This window comes from Podarcis melisellensis, assembly GCF_964234715.1.
Source record: "Podarcis melisellensis genome assembly, chromosome: 1".
Classification (NCBI taxonomy): Eukaryota; Metazoa; Chordata; class Lepidosauria; order Squamata; family Lacertidae; genus Podarcis; species Podarcis melisellensis.
Window position 1 is genome coordinate 3522048 of NC_138528.1, and position 17718 is coordinate 3539765.

The window sequence follows — 17718 nt, forward strand, 5'->3', positions numbered from 1 at the left end:
TTTCCCCTCCTAAAAAGTAAGGGGAAATGTGTGTGCACCTTATGGAGAGAATGCAGGCTGTGCAGCCAGTGGCGTAGCGTGGGGGGTGCAAGGGGTGCCGGCCGCACCGGGCGCAACATCTGGGGGGGCGCACTCGCCACCTCCAGAGTCGCCGAAGAGCCTCGGGGCTCAGCTCCTTTGGGAGGAGGGGTCGGGCTGGGTGACCAGGGGGAGTAGCAGGCGCTAGCAAGGAGGTCCGGAGCCGGAGCCTGGCCAGGATCGGGCGCGGGATGGGGCGCAAGAGGGAGGGGAGAGTCGAGCCTGTCCGCCCCGCGAGGACTGCTGCGAAGAGGCAGGAGGGAGAGGAGGCCCCTTCGGAGGAGCAGGCAGGTGCTGGGGCGGCAGTGCCGGGCGGGGGCCGAGGGGTGGGCGCCCCCCTGCGCGGGCATTGCTTCGCCGCCGCCGCAGGCTTGGCTGGGCGACCGGCCATGGGGAAGCGCCAAGCAAGGCCAGGATCCAGGCCCCCGCTCTCCTTATTTGGCGCCCATTTCCGGCTCCCGGGTGGCCTCCTCCCACCCGCTCTCACTACCAGTGGAAAGAGAGACGGAGGTGCAGCGGAACCCGCAGCCTTTGCAGGCGCTGCCGGCCGGGAGAGGGGAGCGCGGAGGAGCCCCGCGGGGCCTGGGCCCGGCCAGCCGAGGGATCTTGTGGCGAGGAAGGAGCCCAGTCTGCGCCCTCCTTCCCCACAGAGCTGCAGAGGGAAATCAAGGTTCTCCTGCTAGTTTCTCTTCTTCTCTCCCCCCCCACTGCGTTACAACCGTGCCCCCCCTCTCGGTGCACATAGCACGATTGCAATCTCTCACCCCCCCCCAAGTTAAACTAATGGAGCAAGCCAGAGCCAAAGATTTGTAGAACTGTGAATACCCGGCCCAGGCAGCAGCAAGAAGCTGGCAGCGGCAGCAGGTTAGGGGTTAGGGGCGCAAATTACTTGCCTTGCCCCGGGTTATGGGGCACAAATTACTTGCCTTGTCCCGGGTCCTGACAACCCACGCTACGCCGCTGTGTGCAGCTATCCCAGAAGCCAGAACAGCAAGAGGGATTGCTGCTTTCGCTGCGCAGCGATTCCTCTTGCTGTTCTGGCTTCTGAGATTCAGAATATTTTTTTTCTTGTTTTCCTCCTCCTAAAACTAGGTGGGTCTTATGGTCTGGTGCGGCTTATTGAGCGAAAAATACGGTAAATGGAGGGGCATTAAAGGCATGGCGCTGAAGAGCTTTCTCTCTCACACACACTCATTCTCTCTCTCCATGCATATGGGCTTATGGCAGTGGGAAAAGGTTTCCTCTACCTTCGCCAGCTACGTCAGGCAGAGCACTGCGCTCCTCTCTGCTAGCTCCAGCCACCGAGGTCTGGACACAGGTTAGCCAGAGTGGGGAGAAGCACAAGGGGGAAGAGAAGGTTATGGGGCTTCCGAGGTAAGAAGGAGTCAAGGGAGAAGCTTGCACAGGGGGGGAAAAAAAGACGAACCAAAGGACAAGGAATATTGCACAGAAATCAGAAGAGCTGAGGTGGGGGAAGAGACACAAATGGAGCATCATTTTCAGGTCCACGGCCCACAACAGAATCACATACAGGTCAGGAATGGGAGAGCCCTGATAAACTACAACTCCCATGATAGCTGTTCACAAGAGCATCTCTGCAAATGTAGTAAACAGGAACATGATACTTTGCAGCATATTTTCTTTTCTTGCAATTTTGGCATTTATGCCAGAAGACAATTATTAGAGGCCTTACAACTCAACAGGCTCAATTCTGCACTACCAACGGTTCAGGACCTGCTCTGGGACAGGAATGATCAAATTACTTTAATAGTGGCTGAATTTTTGAGTGCTGTCCATGTAGAAAGGCTGGGCCATTATAAAGAGATTTAGGAGTGCTCTGATGGTGTTTCCTGCTTGGCAGGGGGTTGGACTCAATGGCCCTTGTGGTCTCTTCCAACTCTATGAAGGAAGCGTCATCACCTTCCCCCAATGAAAAGGGTAGTCCGGTAGAGGATTCTGGGGGGCGTTGCCTTGTCCAAAACCTATGGAAGTAAGGGCCTCCGTCACGCCCCCGAGCGGTGACACCCGTGGGATCCTAGTTGGCGTACTTCAACAGGACCCCCATGGCTTGTGGATAACCCTTCCTGGTCTACATGCCGGGTAGTCGATAGGAGCCAATGCCTAAGGCCAATACCTTTCAATTCTGTTATCAATAAAGTTGTGGCCTTTTTATGCCCATTAACCTTAAATAATGTGTCCAGTGTCTTCATTTCACATGGGGGAGGGGACTTGCCACGCAACTCTATGATTCTATGATTCTAGTGGTTCTTAATTGATGGGTGATGTGGTAGTGTTGTATTGTATTATTGATGCAAATTGATTTTCTCTGGAGTTAAAGTTCTGACTGGGACAAACCTAATAATAATAATAATAATAATAATAATAATAATAATAATAATAATAATTTATTTGTACCCCGCCCATCTAGCTGGGTTTCCCCAGCCACTCTGGGTGCCTTTCACAAAGACCAAAAGTAAACTAAGACGTCACACATTAAAAACTTCCCTGAACAGGGCTGCCTTAAGATGTCTTCTGAATGTCTGGTAGTTGTTTATCTCTTTGACATCTGATGGGAGGGCGTTCCACAGGGCGGGCGCCACCACCGAGAAGGCCCTCTGCCTGGCTCCCTGTAGCTTTGCTTCTCACAATGAGGGAACCGCCAGAAGGCCCTCGGTGCTGGACCTCAGCATCCGGGCAAAACGATGGAGGTGGAGATGCTCCTTCAGGTATACTGGACCGAGGCCGTTTAGGGCTTTAAAGGTCAACACCAACACTTTGAATTGTGCTTGGAAACATACTGGGAGCCAATGTAGGTCTTTCAAGACCAGTGTTATGTGGTCTCGGTGGCTGGCCCTAGTCACCAGTCTAGCTGCCGCATTCTGGATTAGTTGTAGTTTCCGGGTCACCTTCAAAGGTAGCCCCACGAAGAGCGCATTACAGTAGTTCAAGTGGAAGATAACCAGAGCATGCACCACTCTGGTGAGACAGTAGCTGCCCTGGACACAGAATTGACCTGCGCCTCCATGGACAGCTGTGAGTCCAAAATGACTCCCAGGCTGCGCACCTGGTCCCTCAGGGGCACAGTTACACCATTCAGGGCCAGGGTGGACCTTGTTACGTTGAGCTCGTATTTTGCACCATTTGTATGCGGTGTCTGTTTGATAATGTGTGGCTTGCGATGCCTAATAAAGGATATTCGAGTCGATAGCTGGTCACAGTGGAAGCACTAGTGCAACAGCAACCACAAATTAGGTCTCCCTGCCACCGCTCAACTCCGATGGCTGTGCTCTACACATAATGCTGTGCTCAGAATCCAGCTTCTTCAAAACTTCACAGTGTCTTCCTTGTTCTGCCATCTCCCCCAGATAAAGGCAACCAGCTCAAGTAAGAAGAGCAGGATCAGGCCAGTGGACCACCTAGTGGTGGAATCCTGCTTGCCCAGTAGCCAACCAGAGGCCGGTGGGAACCCTGGAAGCTGAATCAGAGCGCAGATCAGAGCCAGATCCTGCTGTTTCCAGGAACTGGAATTCAGATGCATTTTGCCTTGACGTTGGGGCGGAGTGTAGCCATCAAGACTAGCACCCGAAGGAGCTTCTCCAGCCCCATCGCCCAGCCCAGACATGGAAATCCAGCTTTGGGGGCCTTCTGGCGGCTCCCCCACTTTGAGAAATGAAGGCACAGAGAACCAGGCACAGGGCCTTCTCGGTGATGGCACCCTCCCTGTGGAACGCCCTCCCCTCCAATGTCAAGGAAATAAACATCTCTCTGACTTCTTTTAGAAGACACCCAAAGGCAGCCCCGTATGGGGAGTTTTTTAATGTTTGCAGTTTTATGTGTTTTAATATTTTGTTGGAAGCCACCTGGAGCGGCTTGGACAATCTAGTCAGAAGGGTTGCATATAAATAATAAAATTATTATTATTATTATTAACCATTGATAGCCTTATCCTCCCTGAATTTGTCCTATGTTCTTTTAAACCCATCCAGTTTCTTTTGCCTCTTCAAAGTGCTCTCACAGCCCTCAAACCGAGTCTTTCCTTCAGAGAGACTTTGGTGAAGCCCTGGCAGAACCCATCTCACCAGAGTCTTAGCAAGACCTCCTTCATTTTGCTGGGCATTGGTGCCATAAATCAGGAAGTCTTCTGATTTTCCTTCCTCCTTTCAAGTTCTGCCCTGGCCTTAGTTCATTGCTTGGCTGCGGCATCCAATATACAGTGGAACCTCGGTTGTCAAACACTTTGGAAGCTGAACAATTCAGAATCCAAACGCTGACCACCCAGAAGTGAATGCTTCCATTTCTGAACGATTTTCGGAAGCCAAATGGTCTTCCGAGATGCGTTTTTCATTTTCCCCCATTGACTTTGCGGTCAGCCCATTTGTCCTTGGTTTTCGAACTTTTCGGAAGTTGAATGGTCTTCCGGAACGGATTAAGTTCAAAAACTGCTTTTCTACACGGAAGTCCCATGTAGATATTTATCTTTTATCTTTTTACATTTTTTTATACATTTCACTAATTCTACAACCATTTTAACATTTCAAAACTTTACTTCCTTTCCTCTTTTTCTGCGGCTCCTTAAATTTGTTTTGAATATCTTCTGCATATCCAAATTAACTTAATTTGCTCATTTATTCGTCTTCCTTAAATATATACTCTTATAAAACAGCAGGTTATTACAATACAGTGGTACCTCAGTTTAAGAACAGCCCTGTTTACGAACTATTCGGTTTACGAACTACGCAAAACCAGAAGTAGTGTTCCGGTTAGTGAACTTTACCTTTGTCTAAGAATGGAATCCGAACGGTGGAAGGGCACTGGCAGCAGGAGGCCTCATTAGGGAAAGCACGCCTCGGTTTAAGAACGGTTTCGGTTTAAGAATGGACTTCCAAAAGATTAAGTTTGTCAACCGAGGTACCACTGTAATAATAAATGTAGATATTTATCGTCACTGGTAGCTGTGGACAGATCTGTCCTCCCTGATTCTGTCTGTGTGAAACTGGTGCATTAATTCCTCTTTGGAAAACTCAGCCAAAGGCCTCATCTTTAGCCGTATGTATTCTGTTGTGGGACAATCCATCTCATAAGGACCGTCATCTCATACAGCCCTGGAGTCCCCTTAGATCTGCAAGCTCAAATAAATAATTAAACCCTTGACCTAAACCCTTAAGCAAAACGATTCTCAGTTCATTTCTTTCCTGTGGAGTGACATCAGAAACGCACCATCTACTGAAACAGACCTCCATCACCTGTTCGTCCCGTTTGACCTGCTTCTTCCGTAGGCCTTCGTTTTCCAGATTGACGGCTTCCAGCTCGCGCTCGAGGGAACTCATCTGGCTGATCTGTCGGGGGATTTAAGGCTCGTTTTAGGAAAGATGAGGACAGAGCGGGATTATTTCGTTCGGTTAACTTGTTTCGCTGTGGCCAAGCACCGGTTTACGTCAAAATAGCCAAAGTGCCTACAGGAGGATATTTCCCTACATCCAGACAGCCATAAGAGCCAACATGTGCTTTAGTGCAGCAGGCGCAGCAAAGACTGTACTTTTTGAGAATTCTAAGGAAAAACCATCTTCCGCAGAAACTGCTGCTTGCCTTCTATCACTGTGCCATTGAGAGCGTGCTCACTTATGGCTTGTGTGTGTGGTACGGAAGCTGTACTACCCAGGACAGGATGGGGTTGTGCAGAGTTGTGAAGGCAGCAGAGAGCATTGTTGGCTGCCCACTCTCCACCTTAGAGCAGATTTATGCCACAAGGTGCCATCGAAGGCACTGGACATAGTAAAAGATCCATCGCATCCTGGTCACTGTCTCTTCAAGCTCCTGCCGTCGGGACGGAGATACAGGACGATGAAGACAAGAACGAGCCGTCTTAAGAACAGCTTCTTCTCCAGAGCGAGCTCGGCCCTGAATGGGAAGCCTGGACTTTGAAAGTCATCTAATCTTCCTTGCTGTATTATACTGTATTGTTTTAATTAGTGTTTTTATAGTTGTTTTGATTTTGTGTGGAGTGCCCTACCTGGGTGGATGGAGCAGCCAAGTAATTTTGTTGTCCCTGAGAGGGGGCAATGACACTAAAGATATCATTATTATTATTATTATTATTATTATTATTATTATTATTATTAGTGGAGAGGTTATTGAAGCAAACTGGTTGCTCCACTGTGGATCCTCTGCACGGATCTGATGGAGGCGGGGGTGAGGTACAGTCGTACCTTGGTTCTCAAACAGAATCTGTTCCGTGAGTCCGTTCGACTCCGAGAACCGTTTGCAAACCAAGGCCCAGCTTCCGATTGATAGGTAGGTAATTTATTACGGTCAAAGACCAGCTCGCATAATACAATAAAAACAGTGTTCATAAAAAATACCGTATTGTTTCACTCTATAAGACGCACCAGACCATAAGGCGCACCTAGTTTTTGGAGTCGCCAATTTACGTTGGAGCAGAGGCGATGGGTCTTCGCAGTGGGGCGGCTGGAAGGAGATGGCCCAGCCGGGGCTAGCCAGCTGGCCTCTCGGCCCTCTGCATGTCGACACAGGGGTGCCCAAACTTTTTTCAAAGAGGGCCAGATTTGATGAAGTGAACATGCATGAGAGCCGACCAAAGTTGTTGACTGCCACAGGGGCTGGATTCAACTGGCTGGTGGGCCGGATTAGGCCCCTGAAATGGACTTTGGACATACGTGGTCTACTAAGACCTGCAGAACCTCCAGGTGGCATTCAACCACCCGGGTCAATGGCCTTATCCCAGGCGAATCTACCTACAAATCTGTAAACAGCAACTAGTTGCCTGTGGTGAGCAAGGACCGGCCCCAGGTGACCAGCCTAGAAAACTATTGGAGACTGGAAGAGAGATGAATAGGTTTTTGACGGGGTGTGTGCTTGAGTGCTTATTTTCTTTGAAGTCACCCAGGTGGCCCAAATGCCGCAGGCCTGTGTTAACATAAGCAGCAGAGTACAAACTTGTTTTAGCATGCACAGATTTTGAAGAAAAAAAAGAACAAGATAATACATTTGAAGACCGGAGTAATTGAGTGTTCCTTGGGAACAATGTAAGGGTTTATTCGCCACCCCAGAACTTTTTGTATATGTTGCAAGCTGCTCAGAGGGGCTGGGGTACAAATAATAAAATTATTATTATTATTATTATTATTATTATTATTATTATTATTACTACTACTACTACTACTACTGCCTGGAACTGACCTTCCAGTTGGCTGAGGCCAGCTCCTTCTGAAGCCTCTCGCATTCCCTCTTCAGACTCACTTTTTCCTGCTCAATGGCATTCACGATCCCCAAATGGCTTTGGTGTTTTAGGTGCTTCTGGGTCAAAATGGTGGATTCCAGCTGACGGATCTGGCAAGAGAAGAGGCCAATTCACATTCTGTTTATAAGGATGTTGGGAGAAGTGTGTGTGTGTGTGTGTGTGTGAGAGAGAGAGAGAGAGAGAGAGAGAGAGAGAGAGAGAGAGAGACCCACCAGGAAAGCATTGTAGGCTGGTCTGATGGCCAGCTTTCATGAGCCGACTTTATGGGGAGTGTCCACATGCATAGCACAACCGCATCTTACATTTAACACACACAATTTCAACCCACAACAATTGCATCTTACATTTAACACACACAGTTTCAACCCACAGTTTCAACCCACAGCAATCACATCTTACATTTAACACACACAATTTCAACACACAACAATTGCATCTTACATTTAACACACAGACAATTTTAACACACAGTTTCAACCCACAGCAATCGCATCTTACATTTAACACGCACAATCTCAACCCACAACAATTGCATCTTACATTTAACACACACAATTCCAACCCGTACAAAGGTCGAAGGTCAGCTGGTTGAAATTCCACAAGTTAAATGCAAGCAAGGCAGGAGAGCTTAAAGGCTCTTTTTGCACCGGGTTTCCCCAGCATGTGGTTCCAATCAAGGTTCTGCCTCCGGCCCTGCGCACCTCTGGCATGCGGCCCCAGAAAGTTCCCCACCAGATCTGAGAAAGGTTCTCTATTCCTCCACGAGCAAGATATTTACCAGCTAGATACGAGGACGGAGGGGCACGACATGCACACCTGGAAGGAATTCCCCATTTACCTTCTCTCTGGAACGAGCGAGATCCGAGCTGGTGCTCTGGAGCTCTTGCTGGAGCCGCTCGTTCTCCTGCCTCAATTGCTGCTGGTCCTGCTGGGCCAGGAGACCCACTTCGTCCCCCCAACACAGCTGCTTCTGCTGGCTCTGCAGCCCCGCCGAATGCACGGCTTTTTCAAGGGCCCGATTCTGACGGCAAAGAGCACACATGGCAAAGGGTCAGAGCGCCTGCGGCACACAGTTAGGGAGAGAAGGGCTGGCAGGGCCCGGGTTCCGCACTGGCTCATTCTTGTAGCCAGGGACAACAACAACAACAATAACAACAACAACAACAACAATAATAATAAATTATTTGTACCCCGCTCATCTGGCTGGGTTTCCCCAGCCACTCTGGACGGCTTCCACAATGACCAAAAATACACTAAGATGTCACACCTTAAAAACTTCCCTGAGCAGGGCTGCCTTCAGATGTCTTCTGAATGTCAGGTAGTTGTTTATCTCTTTGACATCTGATGGGAGGGTGTTCCACAGGGCGGGTGCCACCACCGAGAAGGCCCTTGGCGCTGGATCTCAGTGTCCGGACAGAACGATGGGGGTGGAGACGCTCCTTCAGATATACTGGACCGAGGCCGTTTAGGGCTTTAAAGGTCAGCACCAACACTTTGAATTCTGCTCGGAAACGTACTGGAAGCCAATGTAGGTCTTTCAAGACCGGTGTTATGTGGTCTCGGTGGCCGCTCCCAGTCACCAGTCTAGCTGCCGCATTCTGGATTAGTTGTAGTTTCTGGGTCACCTTCAAAGGTAGCCCCACATAGAGGGCATTGCAGCAGTCCAAGCAAGAGATAACTAGAGCATGCACCACTCTGGCCAGACAGTCCACGGGCAGCGAGGGTCTCATCCTGCGTACCAGATGGAGCTGGTGGACAGCTGCCCTGGACACAGAATTAACCTGCACCTCAATGGACAGCTGTGAGTCCAAAATGACTCCCAGGCTGCGCACCTGGTCCTTCAGGGGCACAGTTACACCATTCAGGGCCAGGGAGTCCTCCACACCCGCCCACCCCCTGTCCCCCAAGAACAGTACTTCTGTCTTGTCAGGATTCAACCTCAATCCATTAGCTGCCATCCATCCCCCAACCGCCTCCAGACACTCACACAGGACCTTCACCGTCTTCTTCATGCACTGCACAGTTAAACTGTGGAACTCCCTGCCACAGGAGGCAGCAATGGCCCCCAACTTGGATGGCTTTAAAAGAGGACTGGACAAAGTCATGGAGGAGAGGGCTACATCTCTTCTTAATTTTACTCTTCTTAATTTTTCTTAATTCTTAATTTTTCCCTTATGCTGCTCTTGCAGGTCACATTCACTTGGGTAAGATAAATGCATGTTGCGGCTGCATTTGGCATAGTCTGTTTTATAGAAAAGGACACAACATGATTTCCTCCTTTTGTGGTCCAAGATTAGAAACTTGTATTGTTTCAACTGGGATATCTCGATTTTATCATTTCATTAGGCAGTGCAGAAATTGCTGAAGACCCTGAAGAAAACCTTGGATAGAATTCAGAATGTTGCTAATGTGCTCCTGATTAGATTAGACCAGACCAAATTTCCCATAATGGAGGCTTTCAAAATGCATTTCTACCGAACAACAATCCTCCCTTCACCACCCAAGATTGAAACATAAGGACTAAACATTCAGTAAAATTGTTTTTTGAATGCTTCTCTGAGAGTGGGCATTATTGTAGAACAGTAATTAATTTCATCAATTGTTTGCATCCCAAAGTTTTATCTGTGAACTGCCCTGAGACCCCTCGGTATAGGGCGGTATATAAATTCAAATAATAATAATAATAATAATAATAATAATAATAATAATAATAATAATAAATCAATGACTACTAGCCACGAGGACTATTATCTCTCTCTGCAGCTAGAGGCAGCAAATCCTCTAGGCGGTGAAGGTCCTGTGTGAGTGCCTGGAGGCGGTTGGAGGATGGATGGCGGCTAACAGATTGAGGTTGAATCCTGACAAGACAGAAGTACTGTTTTTGGGGGAAGGAATGGGTTTCCCAAACCCCAAAACTGACTGTGCAGGCAGTTTGAAACTGCACCAAAATCCCTATTTTTCCTTAGCTAAAATGCTTTAACTTGAGCTCTTGAGCAAAAACCCAGCTGTATAAAGCTGTGCTCGGAGCTCTCTCCTTTATCAGTTTGTGACGGCAAGAATGGCCTTCACTGTACCAGTAGAACAGAGAAGACACATCTGTGCCTTATCTTACGTCCTGACCACAAAAAGGCACAGACCCAGTCTAGGAACAGCGCCAGAGTGTGTTCTTGGAGATGATGACTTCTTGCTCCACGATAAGAGTGGGAACAGGAAAATCCTTTTATGGTCAGAAGTACAGGAAGGAATACCCCTTTATGGTTAAGAATACCAGAGCAGAAACATCTGTGATGTCAACCTGCGTACATAGGCTGACGTGGCTGGATTCCTGGGGAAGAAGGGAGAGGGTGCCTGGAGGATATATATACTGCATGAAATTTCTCATTTCTTGGGACTTGCTGTGGACTGACCACGCAAGTGCCTTCTGCTATCTGGAGAGCAGAATAAACTCTTTCTTTGAACCAACCTCGGTGTCATTTAACTTCCTTCCTCCTCTCCAGGAGCAACGCAGACCCAATCGGTGAACTCCAATAAGGTTACAATGTAATTGTAATGGTTATATGGGGTTGCTCGTGCGTAAGTTGCCGCCACTCCTGGCTAGGTGGTCTGGTTAAACCTTTCCTGGCTGGACAGCCCCTCACTTCGTGGCTGTTCAGTCGCTGGCAGCATCCGACAGTGGGCATTTTCCAACATAAAAGTTGTTTGATGCCCAGTCTCCTCCTACTCTCCCTGCGCGGAAGTCTTCCGCGCAGGGAGGGCGTGGGTAGCGGAGGACCTGTGCTCTCCCCGCTGGTGTCCAGTGAAGAGTCTCTGAGCCTGCTCTCTGCTTCCCCCATTGGCCCCCCTCCATCTCTGGTGTTGCGCTGATTTTTCCCCCCAACAGGAGACCTGCCTCTCTCCCTACTTGGCCCCTCTCCAGCATTGTCGTGGAGCCGAGCCTCCTCCTCTCGTTCCGAAGGCAGTTCCCTGACAGTAATGTTAGACTTTTTCGCCTCTTTTCATTTGACAAATGTTCTGTGACATTGGGGAGGTGGTAATTCTGTACTGATTTACTATGGATGTTTGTATGTGATGCCAATAAAAGGTTTGATGATGAGATGATGAGAATATAAAGAGAGCACATGGGAAGCATAAAGAGCTGTCTTGCGCTGAGCTGGGCCACTGGCCCAGCCAGCCATCTCTACACTGACTGGCAGCACCTCACCAGAGTTTCCACTGCAACGACCCTGTCAGGTAGGTGAGGCTGAGAGTGAGCAGCTGGTCCGAGGTCTCACCCACAGAGCTTTGCGGGGATTTGAACCCCGGTCTCCTAGGCCCCAACCCAGCACTCTAACCACTACACAACACTGCCTCTTGATGTAGCATTGCTGTAAACTCTCACCTTCTGCGCACATCTGTTCAGCTCCTCGCTGAGGGCTTCCTTCTCTTTCAAAAGCTTCTCGTTTTTCACAAGGACACCGGAAATCTCATTCTGGAGGTCAGAGAGGTCTGGGCATCTGGGAATCTGTGGAAAGCAGATATGTTTCAACCTGGGGGCACCTGGTTCTTCTCTGTGCTCTCCCCAGGCTGGGCTGCCATGGCAGACCACGAGGATGGTCAGCAAGGGAATCTATACATTAAATAAATACTTGTAAATATTCCTAACACACAGGGGTGGTTTGTATACCCATCGGCATCCCTTGGTGGATTTGCATCACTTAGATTTATAGTATTGCCCTTAGAGCCAGGCAAATATGTCAGTTTTGGTGTCTCTCATTTTTCCAAGCTTAAAATTTAGTCCTCTACAATGCAGCGTCAGATTGCGTTAAAAAGAAACTTCACGAAAATTCAACAACATTTTAGTGTGAATTTCCAATACATACTTTTTTAACGCAAGTTGGAGCAATACACACATTTTGGCAAGGCAATTTCCCTTAATAAAACATATTTTTTTGCATTTTGTGGTCACTCATAGATGTAATCTTATGTCCACTTCACCCTGGAATATCCATCTTTGTACACATTACTCGGCAGCACTGCAAAGTTTGGAAAAGTGCAAATTTTGAAAGATGGGTGTGTTTCGGTCCGCCTGTTTCAGGAAGTGCAAATTAGCTACACTCGGACTCGCTCTGTGGTCACTGTCCCGCAGAAAACAAACTAGGGTTCCTGTTGGGCACTTTGTTTTACAGGTGAAACTCAGAAAATTAGAATATATTGCTCTATTTGCAGTCCTTGTTTTGCTGATTTCATTTAATATTCTAATTTTCTGAGATTGTTAATTTGGGGTTTTCGCCATAATCATCACAATTATAACAAATAAAGGCTTGACATATCTCACTTTGCATGTCATGAGTCTATCTCATATATTAGTTTCACCTTTTAAGTTGAATTACTGAAATAAAGGAACTTTTCCACCATATTCTAATTTTCCGAGTTTCACCTATAGATTTCTGGGTCTTGGCTTTTATTCAATATTCCTACCTGGGTAACGAACTATTTGTGCGGCTTCTCATGACACTGTTAGCATATTCCATTCCATCTTAAGCACAGGCATGACTGTTGTGTCACCTGTCTGTTTACATTCCAGCACAGCTTGCTGGGAACTTCCGTTTGTGTATAGCTATTGTTTATGCCCTCACCTGCCATTGCCCCTCCCGCACCCTTGAGAAGGCTTACCTGCTTTCCCTTTTCCAGCTCCTCCTTGAGAAAGTAGTTCTCCTGCTCCAGAGCAAGGGCCTGAGCCCTGAGCTGAGACAGCTCCATCTCCAGCGCCGAGGACTGGGAGGAAAGCAGCAGGAAAAGTTAGGATGGCCTAGCCTGCCCATGGCTCATTTACATATACATTGGTTTTTTTTGCCATTTCATTTTTTTTATATATAATATTTTATTAGATTTTAGAGATAAAAGATACAAAAAGACAAAAATACAAAATCACAAAATACAAACATGAAAGCATAGAAAAGAAAAAGATAAAATAAAAAAGACACATACAAGAAAAAAATGAAAAAAAATCCTTTTCTTAGTTTCTCAACTTTGAATAACTTATTTTCCCGACTTCCTCACATCTCCCTTTTTTGTATCCCTTTTAAAATTTGATTCAGCAAATTAATTAAGTTTAATTGTTTAATTTATCTATTTATCTATTATGAGTTCAATCTTAACTTTATTACTAGAACCCCTTCAATTCAAATCAATGCCATCAACATTCAAAAATTTTACAATGTTTCTGTAAATAAATTTTGAATTTCCTCCAGTCTTCTTCCACCAACTCTTCTCCCTGATCTCGGATTCTGCCAGTCATCTCCGCCACATTTACATATACATTGCGCACAAAGACACACATGTAAAATGTTCAACTAAAGAAGAACGGCAAGAAAAACGGATGGACTACACTGAAATGGGAAAGCTAATTGAAAAACGTAGAGATAATAGAGACTTTAAAAAAGACTGGGAACCATTTATGTTGTATTTACAGAAACATTGTAAAGAAACAAAATACAGTCATACCTCAGGTTACAGACGCTTCAGGTTGCGTTTTTTTTGGGTTACGGACCGCCAAAACTAGGAAGTACCGGTACGGGTTACTTCTGGGTTTTGTCGGTCGCGCATGCGCAGAAGCGCCGAATTGCAACTTGCGCGTGCGCAGATGTGCCACTGCAGGTTGCAAACGCTGTGGGTTGCGAATGTGCATCCCGCACAGATCATGTTCGCAACCCGAACGTCCACTGTAAAAAAATTCCTTCCAGTAGCACCTTAGAGACCAACTAAGTTAGTTCTTGGTATGGGCTTTCGTGTGCATGCACACTTCTTCAGATACACCGAAACAGAAGTCACCAGACCCTTATACAGTGGTGTCCCTCAAGACGGATGCCTCGCAAGACGGAAAACCCGCTAGACGAAAGGGTTTTCTGTTTTGGAGGTGCTTCGCAAAACGAATTTCCTATGGGCTTGCTTCGCAAGACGAAAATGTCTTGCGAGTTCCTGCGGGGTTTTTTTCCTTTCCGCTCCCTTTTTCCCAAGCCGCTAAGCCGCTTATCAGCTGATCCGCTAAGCTGCTAATAGTGCTAACCCGCTAAGCCGCTAATGGGCTTGCTTCGCAAGACAACAAAACCGCAAGATGAAGAGACTCGCGGAACGGATTCTTTTCGTCTTGCGAGGCACCACTGTATATAGTGAGAGGGTGGGGAGGGGTATTACTCAGAAGGGTGGTGGGAGATGGGTGATTGGCTGATAGGTGTGATAAACCTTTTGACAACTGTTAACGAACCACCCTGAGATCCACAGACGAAGGGCGATCTACAGGTTTAATAACTAATAATAATAATAAAATAATAATAATAAATAGCAGCCTATCGACTTCAGGGTTTCAAATACCCTGAAGCAGAACACAGAGGGAGAGAGAAGATGAACTCGCTGCCTTCACTTCTCCTACTGATCCACTGTTAAAAGTTGCTGTTCCCCTGGATCGCTCCTAAAAAGGAGATTCCTCAAACAGCCATTGACATCCCATAGAGAATGCAGAAAAAGGTCTAGAAGATCAAATCCCTGCTGAAATTACCCACAGGATTACCAAGAAGGAACAGAATAATAAAATTTACAAATGAGTGCTTCACAAGCAGTAGCTCTACAAGGTTGCCTTGCTTTTTTCTCTGACAGGACCTCATTATAAATCACCAAAATACCTGGATCTTCCAGTTTTCCAGTTCCTCCCGGAGCGAGGACACTTCCCTCTCCTCCGGCACACCCTTCTCCGCCTCTTTCTGCCGAAGGACCTTGCGCAGCCGTTGGTTAAGATCTTGAGCATCCACCTGCTGGGGAGACGTTTTTCGGTCAAGCTCTGCGTTCTCAAACTCCAGCTGCTGATTCCGGGCTTTCAGTTCAGAGGCCTGATCAGAAAACAAGAGCCCAGGAAAGAAATCAACATCAAGGAAACCCTACTCCATAAAAAAAAAAATCACACACAACAGCTGTTTGCATGATTCACTAAGGAAGATACTCAATCAAATCCAAACCAGTAACAACAACAACAACAACAATTTATTATTTATACCCCGCCCATCTGGCTGGGTTTCCCCAGCAACTCTGGGCAGCTTCCAACAGAACACCAAAATACAATAACCTATTAAACATTAAAAGCTTCCCTAAACAGGGCTGCCTTCAGATGTCTTCTAAAAGTTTGGTAGCTATTTTTCTCTTTGACAACTGGTGGGAGGGCGTTCTACAGGGTGGAAGCCACCACCGAGAAGGCCCTCTGCCTAGTTCCCTGTAACTTGACTTCTTGCAGTGAGGGAACCGCCAGAAGGCCCTTGGCGCTGGACCTCAGGGTTCAGGTAGAACGATGGGGGTGGAGACGCTCCTCCAGGTATACTGGGCCAAGGCCGTTTAGGGCTTTCAAGGTCAGCACCAACACTTTGAATTGTGCTCGGAAACATACTGGGAGCCAATGGAGGTCTTTCCAGACTGGTGTTATGTGGTTTAGGCAGCTGCTCCCAGTCACCAGTCTAGCTGCCACATTCTGGATTAGTTACAGTTTCCAGGTCACCTTCAAAGGTAGCACCACGTAGAGTGCATTGCAGTAGTCCAAGCGGGAGATAACCAGAGCATGCACCACTCTGGCGAGACAGTCTGCGGGCAGGGAGGGTCTCATCCTGGGTACCAGATGGAGCTGGTAAACAGCTGCCCTGGACACAGAATTGACCTGCGCCTTCATGGACAGCTGTGAGTCCAAAATGACTCCCAGGCTGCGCACCTGGTCCTTCAGGGGCACAGTTACCCCATTCAGGACCAGGGAGTCCTCCACACCCACCCGCCTCCTGTCCCCCCAAAACAGTACTTCTGCCTTGTCAGGATTCAACCTCAATCTGTTTCAAAAAACTTGATGAACTTGACCCACCAATAGTCTGGCGTGTCTCCCCGAGGGGTTGGAACCACCCTCTTTGGGCTCCCAAAGATACAAAATGAAGACTCAGCCAAGGGCTTACCTGCTTTTTCAGGTTCTCGGCCATTTTTTGCACCGCAACTTTTTCTTTCTGCACAGACTCCATTTGCTGCCTGAGGTGAACAGAAATGTTTCTCCTTAGAATGCGGCAACATCATCGTTTGCCTTAAATAAGCATGCATGCATGTGCAAGGGAGCATGAATGCAAAGGCACCTTGGGCAGGAGCATGAATAACAGTGAAAACAGCAGGAGCATCTCATACCAGCTAAACTGAATCCTGACTGCTTAGGCCAGGGGTCCCCAAACTAAGGTCCGTGGGCTGGATAAGGCCCGAGGGACTCGTTTATCCTGCCTGTGGTGACCCCCGCTCGTACCGGCGCTGCGCTGTGCGGCTGCCCACTTCTGGGTCGGAGGAGCACCGGAAATAATAATAATAATAATAATAATAATAATAATAATAATAATTTATTTGTACCCTGTCCATCTGGTTGGGTTTCCCCAGCCACTCTGGGTGGCTTCCACAAAGACCAAAAATACACTAAGATGTCACACATTAAAAGCTTCCCTAAACAGGGCTGCCTTCAGTTGTCTTCTAAAAGTAGTTGTTTTTCTCTTTGACATCTGGTGGGAAGGCATTCCACAGGGTGGGTGCCACTACCGAGAAGGCCCTCTGCCTGGTTCCCTGTAGCTTTGCTTCTTGCAATGAGGGAACCGCCAGAAGGCCCTTGTGCACATGCACAAGCATTATTTCCAGTGCACATCTGGGTCAGAGGAGGCCCGTGCACATGCGCACAAGCTATTTCTGGTGCTCCTCCGACCTGGAAGTGTGCCGAAACAGTGTGTGTGCACTCGCTCCCCTGTCCTCTGACTCATTGCGCGATCGGCGCTGGAGACACCGGCCCGAGACGCGGTAAGTTTGCTGACCCCTGGCTGAGGCCATCAACACTTTGGTGTTTATTCAACAAGATGCAGAACCCATCTAAACAAGACCAAAGACAAATAGCAAGCTTCACCTGTTTGGGTTCAGAGTCCATTCTTCCACTTCCTGGTCATTTTTCTCCCCTCAGGGCTGTTCTCCTTTGGGGCTGGATGTGGGCGGGAGGTGGGGCCAGAGCCAAAACCACAGGGCCACCCTCTTCTCGCCATCTGCCACCTCCCATTTACCCCACCATCTCCCACAAAATTAAGCTGGGGGCCGCATGTGGCCTCCCTTGCTGCTGGTTCCTCGCTTCCAGTTTGGAGAGACTTACCAGAGTTCTTCTCGAGACCCGTTAAGCTCCCTCAAGCGCAGGTCGCAAATGCTGCCTTCCTCGTTCATAAAGGCGATTTTGTTCCGCAAAAGAGCATTTTCCTCTCGGAGGCGATCCATCTCACACCTGGGGTGCAAAAATAGAGAGGCGCTGAAGCTCTGGCCTGGATTTGTGTGCTGGAGTGTGCATTGCTTATAGCATCATCCCAGCATTTTCC

The 17718-nt window shown here is 47.9% G+C and overlaps 1 protein-coding gene across 1 annotated transcript in view; it reads right to left on the minus strand.

Annotated features, from left to right (window-relative positions):
• Window positions 1-17718, minus strand: part of NIN (ninein) — a 123489-nt gene that overhangs the window by 11957 nt on the left and 93814 nt on the right. The window contains exons 19-26 of the mRNA XM_081921416.1: window positions 17502-17627; window positions 16294-16363; window positions 14995-15198; window positions 12989-13090; window positions 11674-11837; window positions 8175-8388; window positions 7276-7425; window positions 5313-5414 (exon numbers count right to left, since the gene is read on the minus strand). Coding sequence (XP_081777542.1) covers window positions 5313-5414; window positions 7276-7425; window positions 8175-8388; window positions 11674-11837; window positions 12989-13090; window positions 14995-15198; window positions 16294-16363; window positions 17502-17627 — 1132 coding nt within the window. The remainder of the gene's footprint in view (window positions 1-5312; window positions 5415-7275; window positions 7426-8174; window positions 8389-11673; window positions 11838-12988; window positions 13091-14994; window positions 15199-16293; window positions 16364-17501; window positions 17628-17718) is intronic.